The 19,547-nt window shown below is 47.1% G+C and overlaps 1 protein-coding gene across 2 annotated transcripts in view; it reads left to right on the forward strand.

Moving 5' to 3' along the window:
• LOC134949558 (major histocompatibility complex class I-related gene protein-like) overlaps positions 1 to 19,547 on the forward strand; it is a 99,440-nt gene that overhangs the window by 47,450 nt on the left and 32,443 nt on the right. The window contains exon 2 of one of the 2 annotated variants that reach the window (XM_063938215.1): positions 266 to 451. In XM_063938215.1, the coding sequence (XP_063794285.1) occupies positions 266 to 451 (186 nt within the window). Of the gene's footprint in view, positions 1 to 265; positions 524 to 19,547 lie in introns of both variants that reach the window. The other variant, XM_063938214.1, reaches the window with a different exon arrangement.

A 19,547-nucleotide genomic window follows, 5' to 3' on the forward strand; every position in this document is an offset into this window, starting at 1 on the left:
TAGTAGCTGATTGGTTGCCACGTGCATCTTCTCCACTGGCTCACTTCTCCACTCTTGTTGCTGCTTAGTACATCTCACCCAATGTACCAATCAATCAGCTCCTAACTTCCATGTCACAGGCTGTGTTTGAAAAATGTTATTTAGGTTCTGGTTAGTTGCTACATTATCTCTCTCCAAGCTTTGATACATATCCCCTTTATGTGGTATGAGACTACACCGTAATCATCATTACCGTTCTGTGTGTGTCATTTTCTCTCTTGTGCAGATAGCCACTCTCATTATTTCTTTATGACCGTCACCAATGATCCTACGCCGGATTTCCCCTCATACTACACGACAAGGGCGATAGATGACGTCACTCTATACTGGTATGACAGCGTCAATGAAATAGTAGAGTGCAGAGTTCCATGGTTCAAAAGCACTTCTGCCACGTTGCTGGATGAAAGTATCAGTGAGTACAAGCATCAGAATTACCTGCAAAGGTTCTTACAGGCTGTGTTGTTTCTTCGCAAAGAAACGGAGGGTAAGTCGCCTTTATGTAATACACAGCATCTCCTAAACTCTCACTATTGTTTCTAAGACAAAAAATCTAGTTATAAAAAAGACACCCAACTCAAACAATGTACATGAAATCTAAGAAGCATTTAGGATCAAATAGATCTCCGCCACCAAGTGGCATTGGAACAGGTCACAGGAAAATGGATTCCTAGGCACGGTTTGTCAGTGACAGTGGAAGTGTTGGAGAACCTGACACTCACCACACCACTGCCACGCTCTAGCCTACTTTGACTTGACATAACTGTGTAGACGTTCCGGATTCTATTGCTGTGATATGATGATCTACAGATGTGTGGAGGTTCTAGTGCAGGGCTAGGTAACAAATGTCTCATTGAGTGCCCGATGATCGCCATTGCAAATCATAAACACCGCCATTACAGTCTATATGAGCAGTTCCAAAAGTGCAAACACGTTAATGGCTTCTCCATCCTCGTTGTTTTGAAGCTCAGGATAACTTGAATAATTTGTAGTCTGGAGACAAAGACATGCTTCAGAACTTTGTACTGATACTCATCTGTGAGCAGGACTGACTGGCAGGGATCGCTCACCAGAGGTCCAGGCTTTGCTGGGTATGTAGGCCAGGCTTGGGTTCTCTTGTCTGGGGAGGGTCTAGTGCACTGGAAATGTCTCCTCTGAGGGAAAAGAGATGGAGAAGGAAGAGAAGAGCAGTAGGAGAGGGACTGACCCTACTAGTGTCACTGAAAACATCTCTGAATGTCACCTTACGGTTATAGTGCCATACACCCTACGCCAATCCAGATTGAAGAAGAGGCCTCATACAAAGACCAAAAACTATTTGCATTACATTAAGGTATGTGTGGGTGTTTACTAATACGTTTCATTCCGTCTTGGGACTCCTTCAAGGGCATGTCCCACGATGAGATGGAATGTGTTGGATCACACACCTTAATGTAAGCCAGATTGTTTTTGGTCTTTTCCTGATTCTTTGTTTTGTTTTGGCACTTGGTTGTTTTTGTTCTATTGACACAATTGACCTGTATTTGCAGATTGCATTCAGTGCTTGTTTGCAATCAATTAACTAGTAATGTATTGGCGCCCTAGCAGTGATTGCATACTACCAGTAGGATTGACCAGCAAGTTTTTTTAAGATTAACCCTGTGTTTTATCAACGCATAGGACCCTATTCAGTAAGGATTGCTAAGTAGCAGAATTTGCAATCCTTTTGATCGCATGCTGGGGCCACCCTTCGCGGGGCAAGTCTGCCCAGCATGCTACCTGCCGCTTCCTCCCTGCGACCACGCTGAAATTGCGGTCATCGCAGAATTTGTTGATGCCTCCTGCCGGCATGAGCCTGCATCATCTTAATAATTGTTGCAGCTGGATCTCTAGTTGCGATCCATCCTGAATGAGGTTCATAGTCTCCTCCATCCCTCCTCGTACCCCACGCACTTACACGCACTCGTAAGAAGGAACAAAGCACCGGACACAACAGGACTAACGGACACCATGGGGCAATCTGGTAATTAATATCATCGTCTTATCACATTAGTCCGTACAATCGTGTCCCATATATGTTCGGATACATACACTTTGTGTTGCTCTGAGCTGGGGTGACGACGGTATCAGAAGTAAGGGGAAGAGGAGGAAGTGAGACACACAAGCTGCCCTATTACAGTGGAGTTTTTTCGTCTGCACACATCAGAGACTGCTTTCCACTAGACGGTTACACAAATCACTCAAGGAACTATTCATAAGGTACGTTACAGGATTACCTCTGTTAGGACTATTTATGTTATTGTTACAAAATTTCTGTTCCTTATGAAGACTTTGCCTCAGGCCTCAGAGGTCTATAGCTACACCACTGGTCCAGCAACAAATGAATGGCATCGTTTGTGCTGAGCTTTCATGTTATAAACACCTGTCAACCCATCGCTTGCAGGGAAGTGCGGACATAGGAGGTCATTCCGAGTTGTTCGCTCGCAAGCTGCTTTTAGCAGCTTTGCACACGCTAAGTCGCCGCCTACTGGGAGTGAATCTTAGCTTCTCAAAATTGCAAACAACGGATTCGCAATATTGCGATTAGACCTTTCTTAGCAGTTTCTGAGTAGCTCCAGACTTACTCTGCCATTGCGATCAGTTCAGTCAGTGTCGTTCCTGGTTTGACGTCACAAACACACCCAGCGTTCGCTCAGGCACTCCCCCGTTTTTCCAGCCACTCCCGCGTTTTTCCCAGAAACTGTAGCGTTTTTTCACATACACCCATAAAACGGCCAGTTTCCGCCCAGAAACACCCACTTCCTGTCAATCACATTACGATCACCAGAACGAAGAAAAAACCTTGTAATGCCGTGAGTAAAATACCTAACTGCATAGCAAATTTACTTGGCGCAGTCGCACTGCGGACATTGCGCATGCGTACTAGCGACTAATCGCTCCGTTGTGATAAAAAAATAACGAGCGAACAACTCGGAATGACCACCATAGTTGTTTGGATAGTGCAAACAGCGGGAGATGAGCTCTGCAGTATAAACAGTGCAAGGAACCTATCAATGGTCAGAAATGTGATCACAATCGGATGCGCTTTAGACACAGTGTGCAGCCAGACCGTAATATCCTATTTGAAGGGTTCCCCGTCACCTTCACCAAACACCAAACCAAAAATACAAAGAAGGATAAACTTATCTGGCGCTACTGATAGGTTAAAGGTCCATACGAATAATCCTTTAGTGCATATCAATCATGAGGACTTGTATCCACCCAAAAGTAAAACAAAGTTACATATAGTGAAGTACAGTTTTTAATTCTGGTTTCAGGTTAATATCAGTTAAAATGAATTATATATAAAAGCTCCACACACAACTACATAAATAAAATGAAAGTCTTAATGACTGTGATTGAATGAATTACCAGAAGCAAAGAACTGACAAATCAGTTCAATATCAGCATATGTGTAGTGGGTTCCGGATCCCCACAGATCTTATATCACCGCTGAAACAGCTTGCCTGGACTTCACCTCGTCACTGTCACCTCGACCACCAAGTATCGATGTCCCTGCTCCAACGCATTTCCACCTCTCAAACTGAGGTCTTTTTCAAGGAGATTCCGGGCTGCTTGAAAAAGACCTCAGTTTGAGAGGTGGAAACGAGGTGAAGTCCAGGCAAGCTGTTTCAGCGGTGATATAAGATCTGTGGGGCAGCCTACACCTAACCCTCCCACACCTACAGCCTAACCTTCCCAGGGGTTGCCTAACCCCCCCTTACCGCAGCCTAACACTCCCTCCTCAGCCTAAACCTAACCTTCCTCCCCCAGCTACCCCCTAATTGTCCCTTCCCGCAGTCTATCCCTACCCCCCCCCCCCCCGCAAGCCTAACGCTAACCCTCCCCGGTTATCACTAAACTTAACCCCCCTTCCCGCAGCCTAAACTTAACCCTCCCACCCCTGCAGCCTAACCCTCCCAGGGGGTGCCTAACCGTAACCCCCCCTCCCGGCAGCCTATCCCTCCCCCCTCAGTCTAAACCTAACCTTCCCCCCACTGCGGCTTACCAACCAGGAGTCCCGGCACAGCTCAAACAGGATTCCGGCATTCACCATCTCATCACCGGCATTTGGATCCATGTTATGAATGCCGGTGTCAGCATTCCAAACAGTGGCCCTCATTCCGAGTTGTTCGCTCGCTTGTTGATTTTAGCAGCATTGCAAACTCTAGGCTGCCGCCCTCTGGGAGTGTATCTTAACTTAGCAGAATAGCGAACGAAAGATTAGCAGATCTGCTACTAAATATTTTCTTGCAGTTTCTGAGTAGCTCCAGACCTACTCCTAGATTGCGATCAGCTCAGTCCGTTTAGTTCCTGGTTTGACGTAACAAACACGCCCTGCGTTCGGCCAGCCACTCCCCCGTTTCTCCAGACACTCCCGCGTTTTTCCCTGACACGCCTGAGTTTTTTAGCACACTCCCGGAAAACGCTCAGTCACCACCCAGAAAAGCCCCTTTCCTGTCAATCATTCACCGATCAGCAGTGCGACTGAAAAGCACTGTACAAACACCAGCAAATCTACTAAGTTTTGTGTTAAATAACTAAGCCCATGCGCATGCGCATTTAGCAACACATCACAGCATAGCGAAAATCGGCAACGAGCGAACAACTCGGAATGACCACCAGTGTCAGGATTCCAGCATTGGCATTCCAACTGCCGGGATGCCAAAGGCCGGTATCCTGAATGGATTACCCTGATACAACTCTGTTTATCACTATGGGCCCCTTGTGGCGCCAAATAAATAAAGAATAATAATTTTACAGAGATTATTGAAAATGAGATAAATGGGCAGTGAAGGGACCTTTTTGGGGGCATTTATAGTTATGCGGAGTGACACGTGGCCTCTTTGCTGTACTTATTGCATCACCCTAAACTTCTATAGAGATGGAATTTGCACCTTTATGTCACTGGACAAGGGCAAAATCTACGTCATGTAATAAAAGTGGCATATTTATCATCCTCTATTTATATGGTGCCACAATGGATCCGCAGCGCCCAATTACAGTGTACATAAATTAATAATCAAAACAGATTGTAAGCGTGCGAGCAGGGCCCTCCTACCTCTATGCCTTTTTGTTATTACCCAGTTTTGTCTTACCATTGTGTCCAGTTGTAAAGTGCAACAGAATTTGCTGTGCTATATAAGAAACTTAATAAATAAATAAAACAGAAAAACTGTGATTTACAGTTGAAGACAACATAGGACAAGTACAGGGTAAATAAACATAGCAGGGTGGAAGAAAACCGCTCACCCTGATGTCATCGACATGAGCCCCTTCAGCTATTTAACCAACGGAAACCCATCACCATAGTAATAAGACACATTGCAAACAAACAGTGAAAATATATATATAAAATCAAAGACCAGAGTATTTAGCACCGTAGAAACACTTTGATATAAATCATCACATTAATTGATTACTCTGATTTTGTAATTGCTCACATATCGCTAGCATTACTGGTACTTCTCTTTTTCCAGTAGCAAACATATTACTAATTGTTACGATGCTGCCGGCCAATTGCACAAATACGCCAATTTGAGAATTGCCACCTGCAACGTGGTTGTCATTTTTGACACACGGGATTAATCAAACACCTTAGCTGCCACCAGCAAGAGGAATTTAGCATCTAAACGCAAGGTACTCTTTGCTTCTACCTGTCACACACACACTGCAATACTTAGAAAAGTAGGTAGACGTGGGCCACACAAGGTCTTGGTTCATAAGAATCACAGAATCAAAACTAAAAATTAGATGTTTAATTTCAAGAATACTTCAGAGTTTTAGTTTCAAAAAGATGTTACAAAGATTTTTAAGAATATTTGAAAAAACACACAGTTTATGGTATGATCTCAACAAATGAAAAGAAATAAAAATATAGAAAACCTAACTCACTTACTCAAACAAACTTAGGTGGTTCTGTTGTGAGCGAGTTTCACAGAATAGCCCTGGTCATTTCCAACATATAATTGAGTCCCCAAGAAATGCCTACTCTGTCACAGTGAGAGGGACAGATATAGCCCTCAGCTGCAGCAGCCCCCCACCCTTGGGATTTTTAACCACTTCCCTGCTGGACACTAAACATACACCAGTTTTACATACTGTTGGTGCTTGGCAACAGGCAGGGGGGAGGGGATGTAGCCCAAAGGCATACTGTAATAACCACTTTCAAAGAGAGTGAGGTCTGTGAGGATCTGTACCTTGTCACCCCTGGATGGTTTAGTGGCTTAGTTATCTAAACATGTGGAATTCCTTTACTTTCCATCAAGTGATTGATCTGGACATTTCCCACTTATCAGGATTTATAACCTCTGGTCTTGTCATCGCACATGGAGCATTGCTTTCATCCCTAAATTTAGGGTCTGTAGATCTACCCCAGCCTAGATGCATGGAGGTCAAATGCAGGCCATCGCCTATCAGCCATTTTGTCACATCTAAAATGAAAGAATACAAAATTATATATATATATATACAGTCACTTGAAATCATTATTAGTTATTATTTCTGCAGGTAATCACCACACCTTAGATCACATATAATTTGTGATGATCCTTTCTGCTTTTAAACATGACACTAATCATTGCACACAGAGATTTCTTGATGTGTATAATCACACCCACAAACTCCTTGAACGCTTAGGCCTGGTCACACAGGTACATAACTGAAAATAAACACACAAACATAAAAAGTCCGCCATGCTCTCCTGACATAGCCAATGTCCACGGTCCCTGGTACTATAAAACTCGTGCACCCTGCAGTGGGTATACGGGAGTTTTTACTCTTCCTGTTCTCAATGATCAGTTCCTGCTGGATCTGGGCATTCCACAAATCCCAGAGTTATAAATCTCCACTGCAAGTGCAGAATGTGCAGGTCTTGTTCTCTGCTCCCTTGGAGGGAGCTGATCCCACCAGAATGTGGGCAATTGTGGTGAGACACCAGCCCTCTCACCACAATATTCAGACACATAAATCTAATTTGCATTTACCCAAGTAGCACATTTATGAACTTAAACCTATAACAATATATTAACTGCATCTGAGCATGAACATTAATCCAATACACATTAAACTGGAAAAACCTCTAGAACAACTAGCTACGAGGTATAAAGTAGGAGTCATATCTGCTCAATAAGCCTAGCAGGACTCTGCCCGAATATGTGGTCCTTCATTCAAAGAAACAGAATCCAAGATAGGATCACTTGGTGCTGAGGATGCTAAAGGTACTGTGATGACATCCTCATGACTGGGTGAATCAGAAGATAAAGATGGAAATATCTTCTTTAAATGGGACACATTCCTTGACACTGTTTGATTGTCATTTCCTGCAACAATCACCGTTCCATTCCTTTTCACTATAGTCAATGGGCTTGGGTGAAAAGTAGTCATGTCCTTGCATACTACTCTTTGGGGGTGATTCCAAGTTGATGATAGCTGTGCTAAATTTAGTACAGCTACGATCAGGCACTCAGACATGTGGGGGGACGCTCAGCACAGGACTAGTCTGACCCGCATGAAGAAGTGCATTTGAGGAGCAACTCCCGGCCAGCGCAGCTCCTACGGCTGGCCGGGAGAACCTCTTGTGTTGTGTTGGCCGAACCGCGCCCCCTAAATGGCGGCTGAACACCGCCATCCAGCCCCCTCCCGCCCAGCCCAACGACCGCCTCTGCCTGTCAATCAGGCAGAGGCGATCATTAGGGAGCAACGGCCTTCGGCCGTCCAGCATGTGCCGGCGCACTGTGGCGCCGGAGCATGCGCTGATCCAACCCGATCGCTGCACTGCAATAAACTACAGCAAGCGATCGGGTTGGAAAGACCCCCTTTGTTTCACCAGAATAAGCTCTCCTTCATGTAAGTCAGAAACAATAACTTTCCTTTTCCAATCTGCATGTTTAGCCGTTTGTTCATTTGCAGAATCCATCTTCCGAACCTGACGATCTTTAGATGAAGGAGTCAAATTAACTTCCGGAAGAGTGGATCTGATCACTTTTCTGTGAAACATTAATGTCTGAGGAGGGACATTTGTTGTGGAGTTAGGCACTGATCGATATTGTCTGAGAAATTGATATAAGGATAGTTGAATTGGAATTTGGGATACAGTACTTTACAAATCTATACTTGGTTTCCAAGATCACGTATGAAACGTTCAACAAGACCATTAGCTTGTGGCCGCAGGGGCTGCGATCAACTTGGAATTACCCCCTAACTGTGAACCGCTGCTGGGTAGTGAGTATTTTATATTAGTACTGATATTATTCTACATTCATTTTAAGTTTATTGAGCATCAAAATTGTGCTAAAACATTTGTTTTTAGTTTGTTCCCATGAATCTAAGTGGAAATCACTGCACTATAAGGGCTATATTTACTAATGTGAGGGTTTTTAGAAGTGGAGATTGTTGCCCATAGCAACCAATCAGATTCTAACCATTATCTTCTAGAAGGTGCTAGATAAATAAGTAGAATTTGATTGGTTACTACTATGGCAACATCTCCACTTCTAAAAATCCGAACTTTGGTAAATATACCCCTACGGCTTTACTTTTATTTTTATTTTTTACAGAGTTCTGACAAGCAAATAAAAAATCAAAGTTACAATATCAGCTCCAGGAGCATAATACGGAACTTGGCAGCACCTTCAGTTTATCAGTCAGTCACATTGCACCAGCCAACGAAAGTCCCTTATTATTTTAAATGCTGAGAATTGTAGCTGAGAGACTGAAACCAATTAATATTCATTAAACCACCAGCGTCATCTGTTGCCAGGCAGACGTGTTGTGTAGCGTGTAGGAAACCAGACTTGATTAGTGTAATACGCAGCCTTGTGGCTGCAGAGCAGCATTACAGACAATGGTCCTCATTCTGAGTTGATTTCTAGCTTCCGTTGTTCACTGCGTAGCGATCATTTAAAAAAAATGACAAAACTGCGCATGCACTGCAATGGACCTGCGTGGCGTACAGGTACAAAGAGCATTGTGGTTTTGCACAGGTTCTAGCGACGCTTTCAGTCCCACTGGTGGACGCAGGGAGATTGACAGGAAGTGGGAGTTTCTGGGTGGCAACTGACCATTTTCTGGGAGTGTTTGGAAAAATGTAGGTGTGGCCAGGAATTTTCAGGACGGGTATCTGACGTCAATACTGGGTCCTTCGTTGCAGCAATCATCGCACAGAGGCCCTCATTCCGAGTTGATCGCTCGCAAGGCGATTTTAGCAGAGTTGCTCACGCTAAGCCTACGCCTACTGGGAGTGAATCTTAGCTTCTTAAAATTGCGAACGATGTATTCGCAATATTGCGATTACAAACTACTTAGCAGTTTTAGAGTAGCTTCAGACTTACTCGGCATCTGCGATCAGTTCAGTGCTTGTCGTTCCTGGTTTGACGTCACAAACACACCCAGCGTTCGCTCAGACACTCCCCCGTTTCTCCGGCCACTCCTGCGTTTTTTCCGGAAACGGTAGCGTTTTTATCCACACGCCCATGAAACGCTGTGTTTCCGCCCAGAAACACCCATTTCCTGTCAATCACACTACGATCGCCGGAGCGAAGAAAAAGCCGTGAGTAAAAATACTATCTTCATTGTAAAATTACTTGGCGCAGTCGCAGTGCGAATATTGCGCATGCGTACTAAGCGGAATTTCACTGCGATGCGATGAAAACTACCGAGCGAACGACTCAGAATGAGGGCCAGAATAAGTAACTACAGGGCTGGTCTTGTTCTGCACAAAATGTGTTTGCTGCCGCGCGGCTGCACAAGCATTCACACTCCTGTAAAGCCAAAATACACTCCCCCGTGGGCGGCGACTATGCGTTTGCACAGCTGCTAAAAGTAGCTAGTGAGCGATCAACTCGGAATGAGGGCCATAGTGGTAGTGCTATGTAATTACTCGTGGGCTAGACACACTGGTGGAACAGGGCATTCCTGGTTCCCATAGAGAATTCTAGGTAAGGGTCGGTAATGCTGCTGTGGCTTCTGAAAAGAGGCTTAGCTGAAATGAGTAGTAAACTTATTATTTTGATACTTTTGTAGTGATGTAATTAATTATAATATACATTGAAGCAGGTGCAGCCCACAAATAAGAACTACTCAGCGCATTTGTATTTGGCCATTGAGATATCCTGTCCTGCAGCAGCAAAGGCTTTATTACGCACAGATGTAAACTTTGCGGGTCATTCCGACCCGATCGCACGCTGCAGTTTTTTGCAGCCGTGCGATCGGGTCTCAACAGCGCATGCATGCAGGCCGCATTGGGTGTGGGCCACAATGCGCAGGCACGTCGCTGCCCGGTGACGAAAAGAACGAAGAAAGCGTTTGCAGCAGCAAACGCAAGAAGACTGACAGGAAGAGGCTGGCTGGGGGTATCAACTCACCATTTTGAAGGAGCGTCCGGTGGAACGCAGGTGTGCCCGGCCGTTTCCAGGAAGGGATCCTGACGTCACCTCCAGGCCTGACCGTGAGTCCTGAGATGTGCAGAGACTGTACCAACTTTTGTTTGTGCAGTTCTCTGCACAACCGATCGCTCCCCTGCACAGCGATTTCCCCCTCCCCCTGTAGGTGGCGACTACCTGGTCGCAGCAGTGCAAATATCCACCTGCATGCGACCAGGTCGCAATGAGGGCCTTCATCCATACAGGGCCTGATTCATTAAGGAATATAAATGCACTTTGCATTTGCAGTCCTTAGTAATGCAGGAGAAGGTGCATACCACCTCCTCCCTGCATTTGCGATGCGATCGCTTATCAGATGAACATTGTGACCATTGATGGTGATGTTCATCTGCGACAGCAGGCTGAGTGAGCTTCAGCTTGCTAAGCCTTGCCGTCGCAGTGCAGCTTGTGGGGCCAAGGTAACTGCATCTCGAGACGCAGTCCTTGACATCGCCACTCCCAGAAAAGGAAGGCGACACACCACCATTTTCCCAAACAGCGTCCACCCCCGTCACGCCCTGTTAACGCCTCTGCCTGATTGACATTCATATTTTTAGTGAAGAGATGGCATGACCGATTCTGCTCATGTGTAGAACGGGTCCTGCGCATGTGCAGTCCCCAAACATCGGGAACCTACGCTGAGGATCACGGTAATGATCCTTAATGAATCAGGCCCACAGTCTCTTAATTTGCTACACATTAGGGATGGCCATCGATCATCGATGATTTGAAATCATAGATGGTCTGTGACCAATAGTAGCTACTTTAACCGTCAATGGGGGAGAACCAGATGGTTTCCCACCATCGATGATACAGAGCTATCGAATACTTTTTCTTTTCCTAGAGGATGTCAGAACTCTGTCCCTGACATGTATGAAGCCCCCAGACCCTGATTGGCCTGCAACTCACTGAAGAATAAAGTAGGGGTAATCATTGTGGGTGAAACCATTGATAGTTCCCCAATGAATGGTTTAAACCATTGAGGTTATCAACCAATGGTAACATCAATGGTTACTATCGATGGATAACCCACTGATGGCCATCCCTACTACACATTAGTAACATCACGGCCAAGCTCAATGTGATGAATAATGGGTGGTCTCATTCAGCTTTTGTATGTGCCCTTATCATGTGGCCATACATTAAACAATTATATGACCCGTAGTGGATGTAATTATTATTTCTCATACGTCCTAGAGGATGCTGGGGACTTCAAAAGGACCATGGGGTATAGACGGATCAGCAGGAGCCTGGGCACACTATAAAGACTTAAACTGGGTGTGAACTGGCTCCTCCCTCTATGCCCCTCCTCCAGACCTCAGTTAGACTTTGTGCCCAGGAGTGATGGGACACACACTAGTGGAGCTCTACTGAGTTTCTCTGGAAAGACTTTTGTTAGGTTTTTTATTTTCAGGGAGACCTGCTGGCTACAGGCTCTCTGCAGCGTGGGAGTGAGGGGAGAGAAGCAGGACCTACTTCTGTGAGTTTCAAGGCTTCTGCTTCTCGGCTACTGGACACCATTAGCTCCAGAGGGTTCGATCACTAGGTGCGCCTAGCTGCTCGTTCCCGGAGCCGCACCATCACCCCCCTCACAGAAGCCAGAAGAAAGAAGTCGGGGGAGTATGAGAAGAACAGAAGACTTCAGGACGACAGAAGACTTCAGTAACGGAGGTAACAGATCATGCTACACTCCATGCTCCCACACACCAATGCACTCACAGGGTGCAGGGCGCTGGGGGGTGAGCGCCCTGGGCAGCAGGTTGCTGATTTCTTCCTAAGGCTGGCATAAAAAAGAAAGAGATCATACCCCCGCCGGCATATAGCTGCACTGCACGTCTTTACTTCCCCGCTGCCGGCTCCCATGGGTGCAGGACGCAGGGGGGTGGGGGGGAGCGCCCTGGGCCAGGGCCGTAACTACGTGTGTGCCAAGGGGGCTTGGCACACAGCACAGTTGCCCTGAGGGCGCAACGGCCAGCGGCATGTAATGAGTCAAATTGACTCATTACATGCCGCCTCTGTGTGCGCCGCCGCGCTGTGTAGGGGAAGAGACCAGCGCAGCGGAGAGAAGGAGGAGGAGGGAGGGGGAGCAGGGAGCCGCAGCAGCGTTATTTGATTGGTAGTAAGCGCCGCTGCAGCATCCCCCTCTCCTCCTGTATTGGCTGCCCGGCGCTGCTAAGGATGCTGGGATGCGGTTCCCCAGCATCCACAGCAGCGCCAGGCAACCAATACAGAAGGAGAGGGGGATGCTGCAGCGGCGCTTACTACCAATCAAATAGCGCTGCTGCTGCTCCCCCTCCCTCCTCCTCCTTCTCACCTCACACAGCCTGCACCGAGAGGGAGCTGCACGAGGAGCCTGTCAGCGGGGAGAAGGTAAGTATATCCCCCCCCCCCCTCTCTCTCTCTCTCTCTCTCTCTCTCTCTCGGACACCGTCTGCCGCAATGTGTAAAATGGGGTCTCGTCTGCCGCAATGTGTAAAATGGGGTCTCGTCTGCCGCAATGTGTAAAATGGGGTCCCGGCTGCCGCAATGTGTAAAATGGAGTCTCGTCTGCCGCAATGTGTAAAATGGGGTCCCGGCTGCCGCAATGTGTAAAAAGGGGTCCCGGCTGCTGCAATGTGTAAAATGGGGTCCCGGCTGCCGCAATGTGGAAAATGGGGTCCCGTCTGCCGCAATGTGTAAAAAGGGGTCCTGGATGCCGCAATGTGTAAAAATGGGGACTGGCTGCCGCAATGTGTAAAAAGGGGGACTGGATGCCGCAATGTGTAAAAAGGGGGACTGGCTGCCGCAATGTGTAAAAATGGGGACTGGCTGCCGTAATGTGTAAAAAGGGGGCCTGGATGCCGCAATGTGTAAAAAGGTGGACTGGCTGCCGTAATGTGTAAAAAGGGGGCCTGGATGCCGCAATGTGTAAAAAGGGGGCCTGGATGCCGCAATGTGTAAAAAGAGGGACTGGCTGCCGCAATGTGTAAAATGGGGTCTCGTCTGCCGCAATGTGTAAAATGGGGTCCCGGCTGCCGCAATGTGTAAAAAGGGGTCCCGGCTGCCGCAATGTGGAAAATGGGGTCCCGTCTGCCGCAATGTGTAAAAAGGAGTCCTGGATGCCGCAATGTGTAAAAATGGGGCCTGGATGCCGCAATGTGTAAAAAGGGGGACTGGATGCTGCAATGTGTAAAAAGGGGGACTGGCTGCCGCAATGTGTAAAAAGGGGGACTGGCTGCCGTAATGTGTAAAAAGGGGGCCTGGATGCCGCAATGTGTAAAAAGGTGGACTGGCTTCCGTAATGTGTAAAAAGGGGGCCTGGATGCCGCAATGTGTAAAAAGGGGGCCTGGCTGCCGCAATGTATAAAAAGGGGGACTAGCTGCCGCAATGTGTAAAAAGGGGGACTGGCTGCTGTAATGTGTAAAAAGGGGGACGCTGTCTATTGTAATGTATAAAAGGGGCGCTACTGTGCAGCGTAATTTGAATAATGTAGACTACTGTGCACCGTAGTATGAATTGCTATTATTTTGTGGCCACGCCCCTTCCCCATTAAGCCACGCCCCTATCTTACATTGGGGGGGGGGCGCCACTATCGTTTCTTGCACACAGCGCTAAAATGCCTAGTTACGGCACTGCCCTGGGCAGACATGTATAGTAAAAATACGGGGTTGGAACACTGGTGTGTTTATTTTTTACTATCTGTGATCATGTTTAACTGTAAGGCTGGCGGTGCCGGGCCTCCGTGTCCCGGATGCCCGCCAGCATGTGGAGCGCACTACGCGCCTTTTTCCTCCCCGGCTCTCGCAGGTGCAGGGCGCTGGGGGGGGAGCGCCCTGAGCAGTACTTTACAGTATTCAGCTGGCGGTGCCAGGGCACCGTGTCCCGGACGCCCGCCAGCATGCTGGAGCGCACTATGCGCATTTTCTTCTCTGGCGCGCGGGTGCAGGGCGCTGGGGGGAGCGCCCTGGGCAGCATTTTAAAGTTATTATTCAGCTGGCGGTGCCGGAGCTCCATGGCCCGTACTCCCGCCAGCGTGTTATAGCGCCCGGGGCGCCATTTTCCCCACCACCGCCGGCTCCACCGTGGGTACAGGGCGCTGGTGTGGGAGCGCCCTGGGCAGCATTTAAGGAACTATCCCGGGCGGGGGAACATACCCGGAAACCGGGTGTTTTCACCCCACCGGGACATCGCAGCATGCGCGCTGCACTCCACTCGCTCCCACACACCAACGATCTCCGTGGGTGCGGGATGCAAGGGGGGCGCTCCGGGCTGTGTTGGTATATTTTGTATATACAGGGGCTTAATGCCTGTATACAAAGCACAGTTAAAAGGTGCCGCTTATGTTTGTGTTTTAGCGGGCTTAAACACGCCGGGAAGGGGCGGAGCTTAGCCCTCATAGAGTTGCCGCCATTTTCCCTTAGATCTCCGTCAGGGGGGGGGGCATATAGGGAGTTATGTGTGATATTGTACGCATAATGCCTCTTTTGGTAAATAAACTGACTGTTTCCCTGTGGTATCCACTATTAGTTAGACGACATATGTCGGCAGGTGTGAGGGTTTTTTTCATAAGCTGCTGTGGGAATAATTATCGGCTTCGCCGGTGCAAGGCCATACTTGATTGGGGAACTTAAATATATATTAGTATATTTATAGGTATATTTGGGGGGAGTGTTATCAAAATTGTATTTGTCTGCGGCCTTCCCTGTAAAGTGAAGCCGGGGCCTAAATTTATTGCTGCCCCCGCCTGTGATCGCCCGCTGCCCGGCCGCTAATATACTGCCCCCAGACTTACCCCACCATCGCATCCTGTGCCCCTTGCCTGGGGAGACCTGACAGGGCAGCAGTGAAGAGTCTGAGAGCTCCGGAGGGTGCAGGGCTGGATCTGAATTGCGGAGCTCCGGTGGCGGCGGCCATATTGGGTGTGGCGTCTGAAGGAATACAGGCGCTACACCGTTGTGAGGAGACCGCCGGACACAGTAACGGGCGGGGGGGGCGGACGAAGAGTGCTGAGGGACCTGGGGGCACCCAGAAGTAATATAAACCCCTGGGGGCGCCGCTGTGAAAGCCCAGAAGAAGTCCTTCCACACATTCTTGACGGCGGCCATCTTGGAGGTGGCAGGACATACACATTTTATCTTACCTGCACTCTGCTGCCCCTGCTGGAGCAGTGAAAATTCAGCCAATCTATTAACACAAGGAACCCAGCTAAAATCTATACCCTGCAGCTGCTATTTTATTTTATTTATTTATTTTTTCTTTATCTCCTGCACTATATCTTATACAACCACGGTAAGGTGTGTGGTACATTAGGACGCTCTCCCGTGGACCCTTCTCACCGTCTTCACAAATTAATGAGACCTTGGTCCTATAAATAATGTAATTTCACGGATGCCTGACTTCCCCCTCACCCGGACCAACTGTTAAGCACGTAACGTACAGGTGGACCAATCTTGTTATCACTCCTTAAACGGACGTTCTACTTTCACCAGATATTATGAGCAGAGCGAACACCAGAGCAAAAAAATCAGGAGCTTCACAAGATATCTCACAACACTTCTCACGCCGAGAGAAACCATCAGAAGCTTCGTCTCCGTCCTCACCGATGCCCACCCCCATCATGGACCAGACAGATGCACCCTCAACCAAGGCGGACATCCAGTCCCTCCAAAACATGATACTAGACCTCAAGAGCTCATTTACAACAGCTCTCCAGACAGCGATCGGGGAATTAAAATCCGACATTGCGGCACTGGACTCCCGCACAACCGCGCTAGAGTCACGGGTGGACCACCAACAGAATCTCCACAAACAGGTGGGGGAGGACATGAGTTACCTATCCAGCGAACTGGAACTCCTTAAGGATAAAGTTGAGGACAGCGAAAATCGCGAAAGGCGGAACAATTTACGCATCCGCAATGTTCCTGAATCTATCACAGCCTCTGAATTGGAACCATACCTCCAACGCCTGTTTCTACACCTGGTCCCGTCACTTTCAAATTCTGCCATCTTGATAGAGAGAGCCCATCGCGCCCTGAGACCTAAACCAAAGGACTCAGAACCTCCCCGTGATGTTATCCTCCGATTTCTGTCCTTCAAGATAAAAAATAACATAACTCTGGCGTGCAGAAACTCAACCTCAATTTTATTTGAAGATTCCCGGCTCCAGATTTATCAAGATCTGTCACCAGTGACCATTGCTAAACGACGCGATTTACGCTCTGTCACCTCCACACTGCGCGACAATGGTTATAAATATCGCTGGGGATTCCCTTTCCGCCTCATTGTGGAGATTGACGGCAAAATTCACACCATTCGCTCTCCTGATGATGGGGACAAATTGCTTCGAAAATTGCAGCTGACTCCGGCTGCTACCTCATAGACGTGAAGCTCCTTTCGTTTAATTTTAATGTTTTTATAACGTTTAACCTAACTAATCTTGTTCTCAATCTTGCTCAACTGATATGTAAACCCTGTTTTAGGTACCGCTCCATACACAAATGCTCATTAATTTCCTTCTTAGAAGGCTCTTGTTGGCGGACCTTTAAACCTCATGTAGCACTAAGTTGTTATCTCGCTGTGCTGGTTGGCGGCTTGGAACCAATGCCGAATAGATAAATGAACGGATTGGATTTTTTTATTTTTTTTCCGAAGCCATGAGAGCTGTCTCTGGCCGCCAACCTGTCCAGCGATCATACCATTGGTTTTATTGTTGTTACTAAAATGTTATTATTTGTCATGTGATCACTTAAGTTATCGAGTTTTACATTTAGGAATATTTCGCCCCTAAAACAGGTTTTAGTGGGCTACACAATGGTCCACCCGTTCTGTTTGTTAGTGGTTTCGGGTGGGGGGCGTCAGTGCTTTATCCTGATACCTCCTCCCCCGACTCTTAGGGATTAAAGTTATTATCAAGCATAGAGGGGTGATACCCTCGTCTGTTATATTGCATTTGTGTCCCGCCAGTGAGCTCTCTCATTTTCCTTTTCTTTGAGAGCTCAACCTTGGCAGCCGAGTATCCTGTTTACTGGATACTACGTCTGCTTTATTCTCTTTTGTTCCTCTTTCTTCTATTCCCCTCCTCTCTTAGACCCCGGTTACAGTACAACTGTGTATTAACACCCTTGTAATCACAGAAATATTGATTTATTTAACTAATATTGTTCGTATACAAAATCATACACTCCTATTTTATTCTTTAGTTATTCTTCTCTTTTTTTTTTCCCTTCTTTCTCTGTCTCTCTTGTTCGTGTTAGCAGAGTCCGGGACCTTAGTGATCTCCAGCGAATTACCCCCTCCTCAGCTTCAATCATGCCGCTAAAATGCCTGTCCATTAATGTCAAAGGGCTGAACACCCCTCAGAAACGCTCTCATCTCCACAGATCTCTCAGGACATTGAAAGGTGACGTGATTTTCTTACAGGAGACACACTTGAAATCAGATTCCCATCCCTCTCTGACATCTAAACAATTTCCTATGGCCTGGTATTCCAATCATACATCAAAAAAACATGGGGTGGCTATCTTAATAAGGGGGTCCGTTCCTTTTCAATTCCTAGACAGTAAGCACGACAATGAAGGCCGTTATGTGATGGTAAGAGGAAAAATTGGACACGAGGAGGTTACCTTGGCTAACCTGTACTCTCCAAACACTGCCCAATCCAAATTCTTTCGTAAGTTTTTCCACGACCTTTACTCATATAGACGAGGTAAAATACTCGTGGGTGGCGACTTCAATATGGCTCTCACGGGCATGGACAGGTCCGGCCCCTTGCGTAGTAGTCAAACCCTGAATTCCTCCGTATTACACAGGGGCATGGCCGAGGCTGGTTTGTTCGATGTCTGGCGATTCCTTAACCCGACCACCAGGGACTATACCTTCTATTCTAATCCGCACGACGTGTACTCTCGTATTGATATGTTCCTGAGTTGTGCACCTCTCTCCCGCACCGCTCGCTCTTCCTCTATAGTCCCACTCACCTGGACTGACCACGCAGCTTTAATTGCGACATTTGATATTTTTGATATCCCTGACGGTAGACCGACATGGAGACTAAACGAGACACTATTAAAGATCCCTAAGTTCCAAGACTTAATTAAAACAGAGCTTCGGGATTATTTTGCGATTAATGTAGAAGGAGACTGCAATATAGCCACTATATGGGAAGCCCATAAGGCGGTTATCAGGGGATCCATTATCCAATTTGCATCCCGCCGTAAGAGAACCCGAGAAAGCCAAATTGCCCGGTTAACGGATAATATTGCAACATTGGATCAGGAACATAAACGCACACGCTCTAAAAAAACCCTAGCCGAACTTTCTAAAGCACGAGATGAACTACAAACCCTCTTGGCAGAGAATATTGAGCGCTCGCTTCGATGGGCCAATCAATCATTTTATGATAAAAGTAACAAGGCACATACCTTATTAGCTAACCAATTACGAGCCAAAAAAGCTAACCAATGCATCCATACTATTAGACAACCCTCAGGTAACATTACCTACGACCCCAAAAAAATTAATAATATCTTCTTTGACTACTATAGGGCACTCTACAATCTTGATCCCCCGTCCGACCCCTTAGCACAAGCCGACCAGGCACAACAATACCTAGATTCATGCGCTCTTCCTCATATAGACGAGGAAACTAACTCTACTCTCAATGCTGATATTTCTGCTGAGGAGATTGAGGCGGCTCTGAAAACCCAGAAACCCTCAAAAGCACCTGGTCCGGATGGCTATCCGATGGTGTACTACAAAACTTTCGCCCCTCAACTCATCCCTCATATGACCTCCTTGTTTAATAAAATATTACGGGGCACGCCCTTCCATACTGACTCCACGACGTCCCGCATTATTGTAATCCCGAAGCCCGGAAAAGACCCCTCGCATTGCACAATTTACAGACCCATATCTTTGATAAATACTGATCTTAAACTTTTTGCCAAAATACTAGCAACTCGTCTGAACGCTGTCTTGCCATCATTAATAGATCCTGATCAAGTGGGATTTATCCCTGGCCGTCAGGCCTCGGACAACACCAGACGCACTATTGATTTGATTCACCAAATAAACTCGTCGAAAACACCAGCGAT

Source organism: Pseudophryne corroboree, chromosome 8 (genome assembly GCF_028390025.1).
Source record: "Pseudophryne corroboree isolate aPseCor3 chromosome 8, aPseCor3.hap2, whole genome shotgun sequence".
NCBI lineage: Eukaryota > Metazoa > Chordata > Amphibia > Anura > Myobatrachidae > Pseudophryne > Pseudophryne corroboree.